The sequence below is a fragment of the Centropristis striata genome, chromosome 19, assembly GCF_030273125.1.
Source record: "Centropristis striata isolate RG_2023a ecotype Rhode Island chromosome 19, C.striata_1.0, whole genome shotgun sequence".
Lineage (NCBI taxonomy): Eukaryota > Metazoa > Chordata > Actinopteri > Perciformes > Serranidae > Centropristis > Centropristis striata.
Genome location: NC_081535.1, coordinates 7,443,619 through 7,463,001, shown reverse-complemented (window position 1 = coordinate 7,463,001; position 19,383 = coordinate 7,443,619). Strand labels below are relative to the sequence as shown.

The window sequence follows — 19,383 nt, the reverse complement described above, 5'->3', positions numbered from 1 at the left end:
GACACTTGTTTTATAAAGAACAACACTTAATAGTATATAGATAAAGGGATGACCCTGATGAAGGCCACAAGCCGAAACACATTGGACTTTATACTATAGGTGCTGTTTTGTGATTTTTTTTTCTTTATGTAAAAAAAAATATATTTCCTTATTTTTTTCCAGTGGATTAAGAAGCATGTGCAGGTCATTACATGGCTGCTATCATTTATTTTGCATGCAACGTTCAATTTTGCCATTCTGCAATACAATTTTGCGCCTGTAACCTGTCCTGTACAGCTAAATGCTTAGTTACATCCTGTACAGGAGGCAATTACTGCACTGGCAAAAATTACATATTTGATATTTTACTAGGGATGCATGATATTATTGGCTCGGTATTGGCCAATATTGGCTTAAAAATGAACTATCGGACATCGGCCAACACACCGATATCCGCCACTATAAACAGATTAAATAATGTGTTGCTGCTTACTTGACTAAATGCACAACCTCGGCGCCTATGCCTGTCATATGTTCAGATTTTTTTTATTGTTTGCACATCACCTCCCTGTTGCACCTTAAGCACATGTTTACTTAATATGTCAATTGTGAAATTGGCCAAATTTGCCCTGATTGTGGGTATTGTGATTGATTATCTCAGGGAGAGCATCATCCAAGTTTTAAGTAGGATGTATCTTTTTGTATTTTATGTGAAAGCAATTGTCAAAAATAAGTATGCAGTTTTAAGCATCAAGTATTTTGTCTTATTTTGCACAAGGAATGAATATTACATAACAAATGTGATAAGAGTATGCTCCACAATACTGTATGCTAATTTCACTACAGAAGAGAGATGAAGATCTCTGCAATTAGTTGTGTGGGAAAAAATATCTGTATCGGTATCGGTAATCGGCTAAATTAGTTGCAAAAAATCAGCATATCGGATATCGGCAAAAAATCCAATATCATGCATCCCTATACTTTTACTATTAAAAAGATAAAAATGTGAGTGATCAAGGCTGTGTCACAAACAGACAGCTCAACAACAACTGACTTGATGCACTCTTGTTGTGACTCAAAGCCTGTCTGACTGGAATATGAAACGAATGACTGAGATGCACATACAGTAAACATAATGCAGGATGACATGTCATGAGAAGTGAAATGCCACTGGTGCCCCCTCAACCCCTCCCCCTCACCACCCACCCTGCTCTATGCAGAGGGGAATCTACAGCTGCCAATCAAGCAGAAGACCACAAGCTAAGCTGGTCATAAACTCAGTCAATCCACTGTAGCTCCGCATGAGAAATATCAATCATTCATTCACATCTGTGGCCAGCTGAGACCGGGACATACACAGGAAATGTATGTATGCGTGTCAGTGTGTGTGTGACTGTGAGAGCGCTAAGCATTGGATTGAAATGTGTCGCTCGCTGCTCGTAATTTCAACAAGTGAACCCTAACTGGACATTCCCCAGCGGATATGAGCCAATCAATGTGATGTAATGCCAGTGAAGACCCAGACCGACACGTGGCGCTTCTCTCCAATCAGTTTGACCCCGGGGCTTTCAGGGTCACGGGGCCCAGCACAGTGCATTTAGATCACTGCGTTTTAGAGTGCAGATAAAGCAGACAGCTGCTGCACTGCACTTCAGATCTGCAGAGTTGTACAACACTGATAAGAAATTACATACAGACGACCTTATATGACATATAGATCCCTCATGCTGCTTATGTGCTTACAAGAAATGACTGGTGGGAACCTAATGATGCAATTCTGCTACAGTCTACATAAAAAATGCATTTTATTATCAATATAATCATATGTCGGTCTTATGAAGGACTCATTCCAGGATACAAGATAAGATACGTAAACTGGAATGTATATCTTTACCGACAAGATAAGATATTTTAACTGCCAACTGCTTGTTTCACTAGTTGTGATGTTGTTTTTTTCTTTAAAAGAATTTTAAAAAAAAGGGTTGGTAACACTTTACAATAACCATCTAAGTTATGTTTATAGATTGTTGATAAAACAAATATTAAAACTGTTCAAAGTACCACAATTAAGTATATATATTTAATCTTTATAGATGTTTATAAGCATTTTCTTAAAGCTATATAAATCAATAAACATAAATAATTAGAATTGAATAGTTTTTTAATGGTAAAGTAACTATAAACTTACATTAATAAATGATCTTATTACCATTTATAAATGATGATTTAACATTAATAAACTATCTATTTACCATTTATAAATGATGATTTAACATTAATAAACTATCTATTTACCATTTATAAACGATGGTTATTGTAAAGTGTTACCAATGGGGTTTTTTTTACTTACTCGTCATTTTAACTTATGTAGCTATATTCACCAACGTTGTGGGTCAGTTACTGATGTGTGGCATTGCTAATGTTTCCACAGGTCTGCTTCTTGCTGTGTGGGCACTCTGAATTTTATATTTATGACCATTTTTTTGCCTCAAAAGTTAAAAATCATTTGGCTTGGTATTTCTAAGAGGCATTTATGAGGAAAGTATGAAATTATTTGGTTAACCTTAAGAGATTTATTTGAAGTTTTACTGTGTGGACCAGAGGTTAGAGCACAAGCCCTCAGGTGCAGAAAAAAAATACAGCAATAAGAATGTGGTTTTATTTTGATACTATAGCGAGGTTCGGGGTCGAGAGGTGAGGCACCTTATTGAGGGCTTGAAGCGTACTCCTTCTGCTGAAATGTCATCCATGACATCACCGTGTGTCTACCTGCAGGAGGCCCCAAGATGCGATGAGCCAGCGAAGCATAAGACTGCTCCAAAAATACTAAATCTGCCTTTTGGGGCAAAAACTCTTATCTCAAATAACAATTACTGAGCAAGAGAGACAGAGATGTCAGATCGGCTTAGAGCTGAGCAATGGTGCATCCTCTCAAAAAGTAGGGTCCAAAACAGCAAAGTTAATTTGGATCAAGGGACAGGCAAGAGGACGAGTCAGAGCAAGGTCATTCTGCAGGGCCGCACAGAGATGTCTGCATACACGCTAACCTAAAGGCAGAGGGAAAATGCTTCCCAATGAAGCACGGTGCAGAGGTTGTGTGTATTACACAACCCTCAGGCTCTCAGATTCACATTTTAAAGGAAGAAAGGCCGTCACTGTCATAATCTGATTTGCGTAAAAAGCCTGGCAGGGGGATACCTCTTTCCAAGAATGCTAATAATAATAATAATCCTGCATGCATTTGTGCCCACGTACATCTATTTCTGTGATGGTATGTGTATCTACTATGGCTAAAAAATATAAGTATAAATCCAATAGTTGATGGACAGGTAATTCATCAACAAATTTAATCATCAAATAATTGTTTTAAGACATTTAGAGAAAATAAATTCTTCTTAGATGTAAGAATTTGCAAATGTTCTGATTTCTGTCATCTCATCTCTGCTTCAGCTTAGGCTTTGGAAAACTACAATGTTAGTTTTTACTTTTTTCTGGAATCAGAATCTACCATTATTTCTTATATGTTTTGTGTTTTAGATACTGGAATATGAAAATTATAATTTTTAGTTTTTACAGTTTCGCTGAAAGGGAAGATATATGTGTACATTTCTTCAAAGTAGCTGATTTAATTTGCAACGTTTTCACCAGGATTTTTTTTTATTTCACTCATCAGTTGATGTCCTAAACATTAGTGAAAGAGGTAATGTGCAGAAAATATAAGTAAATTGTTGGAAAAAAAAAATGGTTTAACTATCGCATACAATACTTTTAGAATTCAACTATCAGCTGTTGTATTATTTTCCAAATGTTCATTCAGTTCTTTAAATCTGAATAAAAGAAGAAATAATTGCTTCATTCCAGCCCATATAGACTCAACTGACCTGCACAAATACTAGCTCACAATCCCTTATATAGATAAACAGGTAACTGCTCTGTATACATTATCCAACAACACACACACACACATATGGCAGGCTGTATCATCAACATCAGCATTCCTAGAAAGGAGTCCAACTTGTCAGTTCATCCATGCAGAAAGATGTAGGCCAACTGCAGAGCAACATGGGGAAAAATCAGCTCAGTGTCCTCACAGAAAGAGAGATGATTGACCAAATGAAACGTTTGCCTCCACACTCAGATAAAAGGAAAATAACGTGATCTAGAATGGAAAACGTTTTTGCTGCATCATTTCTATGTTACATCTATTCAAATGTTGTTGTTCAACTTCCTTATCCGTTAGCATTCTTTGGATTTCTCTCTTCATCTTGCCCCCGTTCACTATCATCTATCCCCTTCTATGCAACTACAACTTTCTTCCCCTCCTCCCATCTTTCCCAACCCATCCTCCCTTCTTTCTCCCTCTCCCCTCACTGTCTCCCTCTGATCACTGCCCTACTCCTGGCTGCGCGTACTGTAAAGCTCTCAGGGGGGCCAGGCATCAGTAAGCCCATCAGAGGGAGACCGTGATGCATCTCTTTTGATCAGAGCAGTCGCCACATTAGCATGTACCTCTGCTGCTCTGCTGCTCTCCCCTCTGCTCTGAGTGTGCTACCTGCCTGTCAGTGGCGCCGACCCACGAGGAGCCTCGCCCAGGTAAGACAGAAGGCGCTCGGAGCCTGTCTGAATCTTAATCGCTAATGAACACGGGCTCGCTCTGCCGCTGATGAGAGGAGAGAGAAGCACGCTTGTGATCTCACTGCAGAGAAGGACAAAAGCCTCCTCGTACATCAGTAATATAGTGTAAGGGCCCCGCAGCTGAGCGCAGCGCCGTGCACTCTGAGTGATACAAATCAGCTGAAGGTGTTGATTCAATACTGAGACTTTTTTTTTTTTAATCTCTCTTGGGACTTTAAACCTCAAAGGGAAGCTCATGTACAAACTCTTTGTTCGTGCTTTTCTATGATAACAAACTAAAACATGAAAAAGCTACATTTCTTTTTGAAAACACACAAAGGTAGCCTGTTTTTGTTTTAATCAGAATATACAGAAGCTCTTTCATGCTATACCAGAATCACCAAACAGAGAGGTTATTTTTCATACCATGATTTAAAGTTTACTGTGTGAAAAAATGTAGAGGAATTCTTCTGTTTTTGTTGTGGTTTTTATGAGGGGTTGTGTTTGGCCCAGGACTGGTCTAGGTCTGGGTCCACAGCCGGGTGCCCTCTCACTTCTGTGCCACTTAATTAGCCCAGCCCTTGCACAAAGGGGAGTTGGTCACATGGGCCCAATTTGGCCCCGCTATAAAGTCTGCGAAGGCTCAACATGCATTACTACAGGAGTATTTACGTGCCTGCCTCACTAGGGTAAGAGACTTTGAAGATGCAGAAAACAGGACGGAGGAGAAGAAGAAGTGAAAGGAAGGAGAAAAAATAACTGAAATGAAAGGAGGGGACCCTTAAATTCCAGGGAATTTTTCCAGATGTTGCACAAATATTCTGCTGAGGCAATCCAGATGTGCTCACTCTGTTTATTCCCTCCTTCTGCTCGCTGTTCCAGAGACTTCTCTTTCTTCCCTTTCTTCTCTTTCACTCTGTCTTTCTCTTTCCACACCCCCTCTATACCTCCCACCCCCCTCTGTCAAGCAGCCCACATCAGTGTTCCCTGATAGTGCCTTTTAAGTGAGGGCTTTAATAGCCCCCAGGGCACCTTAGCATCCACAAGGATCCTGTAATAAACATCCACTCTCATTCTCTCCTGCACACACATGTGTGTGTGTGTGAGAGAGTGTGTGTGTGTCAGAGAGAGAGGGAGATTAGGTGCCTTGTTTTATCGCTCTTTGGATCAATTAACAATTAACTCTGTTACTAACAATAGCTGCACTGATGCGATGAGAAAAAAAAACAAGCGCCATGCACACAGGGAAGCAAGACAGAAATGAAAACAACATGCTTCCTGCTTTTTTTTTTCTTTTTTTTTTGCGAGCATCCACAACGATCCGGTTTTGTTTTCCCCCTTTCCATCACTTCTCCCTTCTCCTCACCTCTCCCACAGAGCGTGACCCAGCCACAACCCCTGACCCTCCCTCTCGCAGACAGCGCACTGATTCTCAGCTGCTGCACTGCTCCAGATACACCACTTCATGAATCAGCGTGTCAGAGACGCCGCTGCAACCACCGCTACCACCGGTTCAGAACATACACGTTGTAGCATCGGCTAATTGTGCACATGGCACATTAAAGCATACATGTGCAAGCTTGTACACGCTGACACATATGCATGTCCAAGCATACACACATCCCCCTTCTGACACTCAAATACATGGCAACATACTAGTGCTGAACAGTGGATAAATCTTTTATTTTAACCCTCTGAATCCCACAACTAACGGGTAGGTTTTAAAAGGGATGCTTGTTTGTTTTAATTACCATAATAACACCATTTATCATAGACAGGAAATGTAAAAAACGAAATTATTTTTGGCTTTTCACACTTCTGACGCTCCTTGAATGAAATTTGTGATGCATGTTTCAGTCAGGAAAAATAACCAAGCTAAGCTTAAAATAGCGATATTTCATCAAGATTACTTTATTTCTCATTTAAAATTTCACCAAAATACACCATTTGCATTAACTAGTTCCTGTTAAAATTATAAAATTCTGCACTCTTCAGGACAACTGGGAAGCCATTAATGACTTGACTGAGACCTTCAGTCACATGTCAAAAAATTAAGCAAAATTTCAAAGGTACTGTCTGCTGTTTATACAGAGAGAGGAGAAGACAAGAGAGGTTGTAAAAACATGAACACTTCAATATGTATGGCATGTGGAGCCCCCTTTTGTCCCCAGTACTGGTAACACTTGTGTGCACTTTCCATAGTGCACACAAGTACAGAACTTTTGTATTGCAATAAAAAACAAGGCCACAGTGAGTAAAATGTGACAGCCATCAACTGCTTGGCATGAAGAGGGTTATGTAATTTATCTAGCAAAAATATCAAACATGCATTGGTTCAAGCTCCTCAATTGTGGGGATTTGCAACTTTTCTCTGCTTTATGTAATTGTAAATCACATAAGGCAATCTGAGCCTTGGCTACTGATCTGATATTGTTATGGGCATTTAATAGACTAAATGATAAACTGACTACTGTCAAAATAAACAAAAATGCAAAATAATAATTAAAGTAACTGTTAGCTGCTGCCGTTGTGTATGCCCCCCCAATACCCCCACACACACACACACATAAATCTACACAGCTGCACACGGTCCTGCCAATAACGTCCTGTTCTGCCAACAACTCAGCGCTCAGATCTGTCCTGTTTAATCTGCAGCCTTCTCCTGTTTCCCATTCTGAGCTGAAACAGAAGAAAGCATCCTAAATGTGACACTTGAACTTGTCAGAGCCGTTTGAGCAGGCAACTGTCAGCACTTTGGTATGCAGAACGCTGATGACAAAGACATGGCCAGCACCTGCGCGCCTGCCTGTCTCCGTCTGTCTAGTAAACCTGGTTGCTCAACTTTATTCTCCTGAATTGCACAAACAACAGATTTATATAGAAGGTCGGGTTGCCTTGGCACTGAATTCTTAATTCATTCTGATAGAAATGACACCGTCATGGAACAGTGATACAAAGCCATGTACATAATCCATTTACATGACTCTGAGAACATTTTCCTTGGCGGCACAATGGGAGGGTTTTCTCAGTCTAATAAGCAGGTTAACAAATTCTATAGCCAATATGAAAGAGCATTCAACTTAGTCGCTGCTTAATGCGATTTCTGTATTCATTCAGTCTTCTTATTTTCAGTGACTAAGTAGTGGAGCTTGGTTTAAAAAAAAGATACCCTGCATTCTGGTCTTATTGCGGTCAAGATGGGTTTATATTGGAGCAATTTATTATGTGTTTCATTGTTGACCAATATTATGTGGCCTCGTTGTTTTGTATTGCTTGGGTCTCCTGTGTGATTTTACTGCACACCCTGTCTGCAAAGCAAATTTCCCTTATGGGGCAATAAAATGTTGAACTCAAATAGATTGAATGTTGTGGGCAGAGGAAGGGAGGGAACAGCCAACTAAGCTCCGTCACTTAGTTACAAACGACAGCAGTTGAAATGATACTTTTCTTTTCAGCCGTTTACAGCGCTTGGTACAGTATGTTCATCCAGAAATATTAGGAGTAAGAGGTTCCAAGTTGCCGGTGTTGTTTTTCCAGATAGAAAGCCCCTCCCCCCTCTATTCTTAACACCCTTCCTGCCGTTGAGAACATTCCTAAAACCAGACGGCCGCAGCAAGGTGTCTAACCATAGGTGACAAAGCCCTCCAGACTTCTGTGCAGACTTTCTGTTTTGTGTGCACATGCATACAGGTGTGTGTGTGTGTGTGTGTGTGTGTGTGTGTGTGTGTTGAGGCCGAGGGGCCACAGTCTGGGCGGATGTATGAACATGCTAGGCCTGCAGGCGTCAACAAAGAGTTAATGGCACTTTTTCTACTGCAGGCACAGGAAAAACCCACAGAGGAACCCTGTTATCTCACATATCATCTTATAACTGTCATGCATGGTAATTTGTAAAATATAATGTTAACGTCACAACTGGCTAAGCATGTGCATATTTATCCTTTGTGCTCATTTCTAAGATGACCTGAGTCAAAACTTTTCTATCTGCTAACGTCCCTCGGTATCCTCTATCTCATCAGTAATCCAGACTGTTTGGTAGCTGTAATGAATCTTCTGTTTATCATAATTACAGTTGTAGCCTCTGATCCTACACACTGATTTTACTTCGCCAAAGTTGAACCTGAATGTGATAGTTTTACCATGAAAAGAATGTCAAAGTCGAATGAAACTTTCTATTGCACTGTGTCTTGACAGCTTGCTCTTATAGGATCTGGAAATACTCTCGCTGATATCTGGTTCAACAGCTTCAACTGTCCCCAATCCCTGCAGGGCTGACTGCAAGCAAGGGAAATCTGAAAGGGGAAAAACTACTAAAATGAGACAAGCAAGAACCCTAAAGGCAACTCTCAAAAATTACTTTTATTTTGAAGCCTTGATGCTGCAATCAGATATTTAGGGATGCTGAATAACAGAACAGAGGCTAATGCAAATATGGAAACCTGGTGTGCGTGAAATTGGGGGCTTGAAACCAAATGGACACAACCATCGCTATAGAAACAGGAACATGATAAAAGGTGGATGTACAAGTGTTGCTATCAGCGATGTAATAATTCTCTGCATTATGGCTGCGATAAAAGCCTAGAGTATTTGCTAATAACAGTAGGTTGGATGAGCAAATACGGGGACATTCACTATTTCCGCTCCATGCTTCCAAGCCCACAAAAAGCAGCAGTTTTCATCCATTTGCCAGGTAAACAGAAGCATTTGCTCTGACATAACTGGCATGTAAGCAAGAGTAGCAATGGCATGTTGCTGTGCAGCATTATAATATATAAGGTGAGGAGCAGTATAGACAATGTTCCCAGTGATCCAAACAGTGAAAGATTCTTGGAGTGATGCCATTAGAATTTCACTTAAATATGACATTAAATCCTAATATAACCAATCACAAAGCATCTCAGCCAGAGTTCCTAAAGTGAAGAAATGTTTAAAGTAGGGCGAAGGACTTTTTTATTAGGCTTAGGAGTTTCTTAAGCAGAGGAGAAAAAAAGCTGCAGGAAGTGGATGAGGGGAAGTTTTACAAATGGTGAATAAGAGCAGCAATAGATTCAATGACATTTGTAATTGAAAGTGATCTCATCAGAGCTGTGGCTGCTTTACTCATTCAATGATTCAACACTCTTATGTCATTAAGGCTATTTTACAGACTTTATTATCAGTATGATTCAGTGCAGTTATGTTTATTTTAAGATCATTAATGCCAATGACTATGCCAGGTTCCTCTGGCCAATACAGGGCAAAGTTGAGCCTAAGTTTTTAAATATTATTATCACATCTGCAGAATGCCTGAAAATGTGTACCATGTGAATCAATGGCTATTGTAAGCTACTTGTGTTTTTCGCCCACATGCCACTGGGCCTTTTCCTGCCTCAGTCCAATTTAAATCGTGGCTGATGCCAAATAAGTTATCAATAAAAGACAGACTGTATGAAAATGTATGGATAACATGACTGCTCCCAAAATTGAAGCCTAAACATCCTTATTGTACATGTCATAAGCCCCGCCTCCCCCATGTCTGCAAATGCCAAACTGAAGTACACGTCAAATAATTTTTGTCATTAAAGGTAGTTCTTACCACGATGATGTTTGTTCAAGTGTTCATTTTTTTTTTATACATTTTGTTTTAATTAATTCATGTTATAAAACAGGGGTGTGACATCATGGCTGACAATTGTGATTGACTCGTGATTGGTTGGGCGGCTGTATTGGGACCTTGATACCACGGCTGCACTGCCCGATCACTGTTTCTGAGATATTTTGGTTTCATTTTGTACAGTCGGATGAAGTGGAGGTGGACGTCGTCCATCTTTACAGTCCATAGCATAAAGCCTTCCTGTGTTCAAATCAAGCATATCTCCATTTCCCTGAAGAATAAATAACTACACTTCAAGTCTGAGTTGGGATTGGTCTCAAATTTGGCAGTATGAGGCGGGCTCATGGGGGTCAGATCTCATTTTCATGCCAGTGCAAACCTCTACCTGACTGGGGGGAAAATATGGGGGATGTCCTGAGCCAGTTTTGAGTGTATCTTGGCAAACCACTTTGTTTTTAGAAGTCTTCCTTCCTCTCAAAATATAAAAACATTCAAGATTGACTTAACATTCGACTTGATGATAATGACAAACCTTCATCTCAGCATTAGTAGAGACACCAAACTGCTTTACTTTAATCCTAAAAACACTATTAAATGTTGCTGTAGTAAACCTACAGACAGCATTTAATCATAGGCATGAAAAAAAATGTAGCTGGCACATAATTTGCAATGCAAAAATATACAGTAAAGACATATCTATGGTGGTATTCCGGTGTAAACGCACATAACCTTCACCCTCTGCTCTCAAACTTGCTGCCTTCTGCTTACACCCAAACACCCACTCACTCACACACCGTCACCCTTGCACACACAGAACATAACCGAGGTGTTTTGCATGCGGTGGGATTTCCGTGGCCCTGTGCCCAGCAGTGCGTGGAAGCCCCACCCCCTCCCGGCATCTGGCAAGGTGACAGACAAACATAACGGCAGTGGTGGCAGCGGTGGCGGCGACGGCTGTGGCGGAGGGCGGGACAAAGGCACGGGGCACTCTGGGACACCTCCTCACGTTCCCCGTGACCTCGAAAAGAAACTGATGAAGCAGCGAGGGACACGGTCTTAATTACCTCGCTCTGTTTCTGCTGCGGCGGCTTGTGTTTACATGTACATACACACAGTTGGACACACGTGGCGTGTTTTCAGTACGTGTGGAAAAGACAGAAAGAGTATTGTGTATACACCTGGATATACAGTTTTATTAAAACAACCTCACAGTCGGGGTCCATAATCTCATTCTTTTTCTTTCTCTAAGGAGTGTAGAAACATCAAACACATCATTCCAGCTTTTGATCATGTTACACACTGATGGTATCGCAACCAGTGTAACAGATACATATTATTACAACATGTAAAGCAATGATCCAGTGTATGTTAATCTCACTTCTGTGACCTATCATCTTAAAGCAGAAAACAGAACTATATTTACTGCTGCTGCGTTGTTCTACACTTTATGTGAAATAAATCAACATTATTTTTTACATCCGTAGGTTCTCATTGGGGCCAATTATAATTAGCGTGGAAAAACATGTGGGCATAAGGAAATATAATGACATAAAGGAGCATAACATATCTTGGATTCACTCGATTCGTCATCCCTCTCCAGCGAATACCCATCAAAGCATATGTGCTCATAACTTAATTAGAAAACACATCATAACCGCCAAACAGCCGAGATATTTTCCTGCATTACCGCGATCACAGAAGAAGAGACGACAGTTGTTTTTATTATTGAAAACATGCCAACTTGAGGATTGCGGAGGAGAGGAGGGGTTAGTTAGCGTCTGACAGTTATTTTTGCTTTTAATTTCACATCACCACTACAATATGCTGTGTTCTTTCTTACTCATATAGTTTATTTCCATGCCGCTCTCCTTTCTCAGTCTTGTTCTATGTGGCGCGGTGATGCACACAGAACAGAGAAGAGAGTTCTGGCTGGAGTAGGGCAAACCGACCTTCCTCTCAATGCGAATTATGAGTGTGATCTGGTCAAATCCCCACAGAGACTACGTTTCCACTTCAAAAGAGTGGCTGTACGCACCCTGAATACTGCCAGCCCACAGAAAAGCCATTCAGGCACTCGGAGGACCAGCAATAAACCCTGAGACTAATGGTGCTCAGATGATTCCAACACTGAGCAGTGAAAGTGTTCACAGCAACAACCAAGCTTCTACAAATCCAAACCGTGAGTGTAAATTACTGCTGGAAAGATTGGTTCATTAACCCTCTGAGCCCGGGATTTGAGAACCATGTTTCCATCTTTAAAAAAACCCCAAATTGTAAACTGTAAAATCAGACATTATCGTCAGATTTTCGACTTTTAATGGTCCTTTAATGAATCCACAAACGCTTTCACTAGGAAATGTAACCAAATTTTAAAAAAAAATTCCAACAGTAAGCACTCTACAGCAGGAAAGGAAAGCCATAATTGGCTTCACTGAGACCAAAAGTTCAGCAATATCCAGCTGAAATGCAGACTGTTTACACAGAACTGAGAGGAGAGGGCAAGAGCGGTTGTAAAAATGTTAATAGTTCAACATGTATAACATTGGCACTTGGGAAAATGTATTAATAATAAGCTACGTTATAATGTCTATAGGCTCTGAAAACTCAAAGCCATTTTTCAGAATTTTATAGACTAATTCTTAGTTGCAGGACAAATCTTCCTCACTACAAACCACACATTGTGGAATCTAGGCACAGAGGGAATGCCACAGGATATTAAAAAGGAATGAAACATTGAGATGGATAGAAAAAAGACAAACACCAAAAGAAAGACAATGAAAATACTACATGCTACTGTCCTTGAACACTTTAAACAACAGATTGAACGCCAAAGGCGAATTCCTGAAATGATAGAGCATATGAGGAGCAAAGGTCAAGGTTTGAGGTGCAAAGTTCAGTTCGGCCGTTATCAATAAAGACCTCCTGCGAGCGAGGAGCTCCTTACACAAATAATTAACGAGCCTTATGAGTTATTCCATGATTTGTGCATCAAAAAGGCTTCCAGCAGTTTGTGATTCGTACTATGTTTAGAACATAAACAAGTGAGGGCTGCGGATGGGAGTGGAGAGAGCATGACAGGCTAAAATATGTTCTGTTTTATCTGAAGCCAGCGCTTAATACTTAATGATGATCAGCAGAGATATTCCAAGAAGCAAAAAAAAAAACACTGGTCTTAACTTCATCTCAGTTTACTGTAATTAAAGAAACACATACTCCCGCTGTGTTCATAATTGGAGCGTAAATCTTTTTTTTCTCCCGTACAGTTTGGTTTGGAGGTTGGCAGGGGTGAGGGGTGGGAAAGTGAAGGGTGGGCACATAGAAGGCAAGCAAATTTTCTTTGATTTGAGTAAAAGGCCTCGTGGGTGAGATTGGGAGAGGGAAAAAAAAGAGAAAGGCGAGGAAGAGAGAGCTGTCACTTTAAGCCATTAAGTCTCGCTATAAAACTCCTCCAATAAAAATGACAGCTGCAGCCCCTTTTCTCAAAAGGGGAGCAAAAGCATCACATCAGGAACACAAAACTGGACGGCCGTAAAAGACAAACTTGGCCAAATGCTTTTGGCAGTGTAATTCCACCAGCCCACTCCCACCACACACACACACACACACACACACACACACCCCTCCCGGCAGACACACACCCTCTCCCTGTATTACCTTTGTTCCTGAGTTACTGCCAGAAAAGGAATGTCAGTCTCTCCCACACACACACACACACACCATCATGAATCTCACTTTCTCATCAAAGACCATGAACTTCATTGATTCTGGGTGTGTGTGTGTGTGTGTGTGTGTGTGTGTGTGTGTGTGTGTGTGTGTGTGTGTATGTGTGTGTGTGTGTGTGTGTGTGTGTGTGTGTGTGTGTGTGTGTGTGTGTGTGTGAGTGTATGTGGGGGGTATCTTATATTACCCCCAAACAGAAAGCAGCTCAGAGTTTAGTTCCACCGGATTCAGGAAAAACAACACACACCTCCTAAGCAGGTGGTAAAACCTTTGAAGTGAGCAGGCACTTTTCAATAGAGTTAAATTAATTTCTATCTACCAAAAGAGAAAGTTTTGCAACTTTGAGCTTTGTAACTCATAAGACCTCAGTCAAGTTTACTTTAGCACTTTAAATTCATCATATAAAACTTCTATAAAGACAGATGATTAAGTGCTTAAAGGTCTAATCCAAAACTGATTTTTTTTCAAAGTTGTGCATGTCATTTTGGAAGAAAAAATATGTTAAGCATTAAGCAAGCATGTTAAGCAAGCAACAGTTCAGTTTCAGTTTTATTCATAGTCATAAATTATGTCCGTACATATCACACAGTTGTCTCTTTCTAATTATAAATCAAGCTGCTTTTAACTTAATAGCCTAAATGTGTCTCTGATGTAGGGTTTGGCAAAATGGCAATATATATTGTCAAACCACTATAGAAGATGTCTATCCTATATTTTTTTCACAATTGTTTCTATGCAATGTCAAAAAAAGCAGTGGCTAAACTATGATCCACTAATATTTACATCATCTTGATAACTTTAGGTTCTGATCCGTGTACTAGGAAGAGAAGTTGAGGCAAACTATTGCAGCACTGCTTTGCTAAAATGCATAAGGAATGATGACTGCCATCACCATAGGATTATTTAAAATTAGGCTTTTGCAACTGTTATTTCATATAGACTATTATTTATTACAACACTGATTTGTTACAACAGTGATGCTGTGTTAAACTTAAATAGAATGCATGTGGAGTGTATTTTAACAAAACTAAGAGTTTGAAAATATCATAAACTGTTTTGTACAGTTTAAATTGACTCACAATTGATGAGTGAGTTATCAATTTTTGTTTTATTTACGTTTTTGACAACGTCCCAACTGCTTTGGAATCAGAGGTTGTGTGCTATATTGTGGTAGATATATTTATCATGATATGAAATGTAGTAGAAATAGTATGCTCCTGCAGTACCAGAGGCAGTTTCAGAACCATGACTGCAGAAAACATTTGTAGAACCCAAGATTTTTGTGGTAACTAACCCTAGCTCTTATACTTACTCTAACAACTTAACCTGCAAAAACTAAGGACCTGGAAATGTGGTACCATCCTGATCCTGAAACTGCTTCTTCCAGTACAGCAGGAACATATTATATATTTATTGATGAAATGACCTATATCGGGAGAGAAGATTTTGGAGCAGCCAACCCTACTCTGAAGGACAAAACACGACACAACACCTTCCATCCTCTATCAGCCACATAGAAAATTACAACCTTCCGATTTGACTGACTTGTAGCAAAAGGGATTTTCACCTCGCACTCTCACTCAAAGACTCTCCTTTCCTTTCACTGCCACACTGTTTATTTCATTGACAGACTGTCACGATCAGCCTTATATCGCTCTGACAAAAGGACACATTCTCCTTTCAATGTCATCCCTTCAGTCTTCGTAGCTTAATGTCAGATATGGAGGGGGTTGGTTGGTTGATAGTGGGATCAGGCAGCACATCACCATACAGTACCGAGCACACGGTGCCAAAGGGGGGTGTCGTCATCACAGCCAACAACCGATCTATAATTGTAAAGTGTACTCGCTGTCATTTCAAACAGTTGCATGTCCGAATATCTAATGCAGCACGACAGATAATTACACTGAGTAAGCGGCTAATCGATACGTTCAAGGACTTAGCAGATAGTGCCGTCCTTGAAGTGGCCAATTACCAATCAGCACTCAAGTGGACCTTTGATGGAGCAAGTTTAAATATAAATGGTGATTTAAGAGCCCACAGATTAGGACTATGGGCGATGAAAAAGCTGCTGATACAGCATGTAGTGTAGCTGGGAGGGAAAAGATGAGATCCAACACTGCTGGAAAAGTGTTCCTCCTCATTTAAACAATTAAGTGTTGAGCCTTATAACAACCACAGAGGCTTTCAGATAAGACTGCTGTCAAGTGTCTGCATGAGCTACTCTGGTGTACACTTAGGCCGACTGAAACTTGAATCACTTTCGGCGTGGACACACAATACGGTGCACCTGTAATAACAGCCCGTCAGTGTGTGTTAACGCTGGCGGTTTAGAGTATTTCTGGGAAGCCACATAAAGGGCGTTGTGGCGACAGTGTCAGCGAGCAGGGCCTGTAACAGAAGAAAGACGCCCGGTGTCTCAGAAGTCCCCGTGAATCTCCTTGGTGCATCCAGGCAGCTGATGATACGTGTCGAGGTGTAACACGACGCCCTCATGAAAGAGCAGCAGACACAATAACAGGGCCAGCCTACAGCTCTGTGCTGTACCTCTGCTACAGGGGACAAGGGTCCGTTCTGTTCACTTTGACAAACTCACAGTAGCAGCTCGCCATTAATAATTTACAGTGTGGTGTGCTCGTGTGTGACAGCGTGTGTTTAAAGTGGAAATTAAAAGGAGCTCTTAACAATAATTTCCCTGGGATTAATGGTTCCAAAACAAAGTGATTCCTAAATGTATTCGAAATATTGTTTATTCTTCTAGAAATCGACTACAGTGTTTTAAATTGTGACAGCTGTGTAGTTTAAATGCCCACTTTTTCTTTTAAGTCTTTACTTTCTTGGGAAATGCAACATGAAAAATGTATGTGAAAGTCACTTCTATTGCTCCATAAAAAGACACAAAGTGCCAAAGTGTCTTTCTTGCTTGTGATCTTTGTTGAACTATAATTGGCATTTGCATGCACACAAAATTGGCCCCTGTTCAAAACTTGGAAATGTCAGCAATGTACAGAGATCATGGTGCAGTTATTCCACACCTGTATCACCTGTTTGTAACTGAACTATTCTTAACTGGAGTACAGTTTTAAGAGATAAGCTCAGACTGTCCTTAAGAAGTCGAGCAACTTCTTTTTTTTTTTAGCACTGAGCCCAGTTAAATCAATTTTTCATGCTGCTTGGGTTCATTTTCAAACCACTAGATCCACATTCAAAGTCAAGCGGAAGCAACTTAAACCAAGTCACGTGAAAAATAATGTAAAGCTTTATAAAAAAAAAAAAGAAAAAAAAGAAAGGCGTCCTTACACGTTTAAATTGTCCCCAACACATTAAGAAACTGACGTGAAAACGCACACATGTCGCACACGACATTTAAACTTGCTTAATGCACACAAAACATGCTAAAAACTGACAAACTGCTCCTGCAAGTTCAAATTCCTTTCACTGCTTATATAATGTTTAAATTCAGTCTTTGTCAACACGCAAAGCAAACGCCGAAGTACAAAGCTTCAAGACAGTTTGCACTTTTGCTTATGTCCCTGACTAGATGTATTTAAATAAACTTTTATGCAAAGTTGAAACAACTCTTATTTAACTGCAGCGCACGCGAGCTCTGCGCACGGCTTATCCCAAGCGAGATGTCACTCCGTATCAAAGCGAAATGTCATCAGCTTAAAAAAAGCAATATTAAATATGCGACACAGAGAGGACATTTCTGCTTTTATTTCAGCATAAACGAAAGAAGACAACGTCCACTAAAGCTCGTCAACAGCTCCTAACATGTTGATGCATTTGGCAACTCGCTTGCACGCGCTGTCAAAAAGGGGCACAGAGAGGGAAAAAAAAAACACCGCGAGGACACGTTTTACACAAACTGCCCATGAAAGTCCTATTAAGAAACCCCACATTTAAAACATAACACGGTATAGTCATTAAACAAACAAACTTACCCAATGACAGGAACGGTTTGGTTTCCATGTCTGTCTATTAGGTTAGCTCATGCCAGCTGAGACGACCGCGTTTGGGAGTTTTACGCAGGCGGCTGCTCGAGCAGACCAGACCAGACCAGGGCGCTGCTGCTGCTGCTGCTGCCGCCTCCGCCGCCGCTGACTGCCGCTGAGGTCCTCTTCCAAGTAGACTTGGCACGGAGCGGTAAAAGTGACAGGTGAGTGTTTGATAGTCTCAGAAGATAACCTAATGTTTCTACCTCTGTTTGCTCACTCAGCTGCTGCGCTCGCGCTCCTCTCCTCTCCCTCTCGTGCTCGGTGTACAACAACTCCAACTACTGGATCTGCACTGCAAAAGGGACCTGTGCAGGGGGTACTCCCACCAACGTATGCCGAGCTGCAGCGACACCACACATGCAGACAGAAAGCCTCATCGTGAACTTTGAAATTAACACAAAAGAAAGACAAACACGCAGCGCGTTTCATCGCAGATATTAAAAGTCTGCAGATTTCCTCGAGGTTAGAAGTTTTCCAAATCATGCGGAGAGCCCTTTCGGCAGAGCAGCAGCTACTTATTCTTTCCACTGCTTATCTCCTGTTATTTTAACCTGGTCACATCTGTTGAACCAGGGCTGTTGGCTCAGTAGATAGATGTTTCTGCTGCAGACTCACCGCGAGAGCAATTAGCCTATCTCTCTCTCCAGAAGCTGCTACAACTTAAAAAAAAACTTAAATAATCATCCACACAGAAGGGTTAAGGGGTTGTATCAAAGTTTGGTATCAAATCCTTATTTAATCTGAATAGATCTGAAACTTAAACTTCAGTTTAACTGGAGAATGGATTGGTAAGACTAACATTTAAAGACTTGCTTGTTTATTTGGAATTAGGTTCACTATACCTGAATGTTTTATCCATTCAGTAAAGACGTCTTCCGATTCCCAAGGTCCCAATTTAATATTGATTTGATTTGGGGTATGACATGAAAGAGATTCATAAAACTCATGCTGCATTTTGTACACCATCTAAACTGGTGCATTATTAAATATATTAATGTTTGCATTCAGAATTTACCCTGAAGCAGTTAAATTAATGTACTCTAAAGACTCAAATACTGAGTGACCATTAAAAAAGATTGATTCTGAACTGATACCGGATCATTTAAATGATGATTGATTTGATCTGATTTTTTTCTTTCTTTTTATACCCAGCTCTACTTTTGTTACTACAATACCATGGAAATGTGTCTTTGTTGTGTCTCCAGGTAAAAACACTATATTGCTCGTTTCCAATAAAACTGGCAACTTAATTGATACTCAACCAACCAACAATTGAACCAGCTCTCATACCTATATGCCTAACAATTAAATAGTGCCTTTGTATTGCATAAAACATTTTTTTTTTCTTAAAAGTCAAACCACACCAAGAAAGTTGTGCAACCTAAAATGTCACAGTTTATAACAATATTTTTCTCATAAGTCCCATCTGCTAATACTTACTAAATTCATGCTGGAATCTGCTGACATGGCACAATAAAA

At 40.3% G+C, this 19,383-nt stretch overlaps 1 protein-coding gene across 2 annotated transcripts in view; it reads right to left on the bottom strand.

Moving 5' to 3' along the window:
* The window catches only part of rxraa (retinoid X receptor, alpha a), a 121,627-nt gene extending 103,361 nt beyond the window's left edge, over positions 1-18,266 (bottom strand). Inside the window, exon 1 of one of the 2 annotated variants that reach the window (XM_059358243.1) lies at positions 17,851-18,266. In XM_059358243.1, coding sequence (XP_059214226.1) covers positions 17,851-17,878 — 28 coding nt within the window. In that variant the 5' untranslated portion in view covers positions 17,879-18,266. The remainder of the gene's footprint in view (positions 1-17,850) is intronic. The other variant, XM_059358242.1, reaches the window with a different exon arrangement.
* Between the last annotated feature and the right edge of the window lie 1,117 nt (positions 18,267-19,383).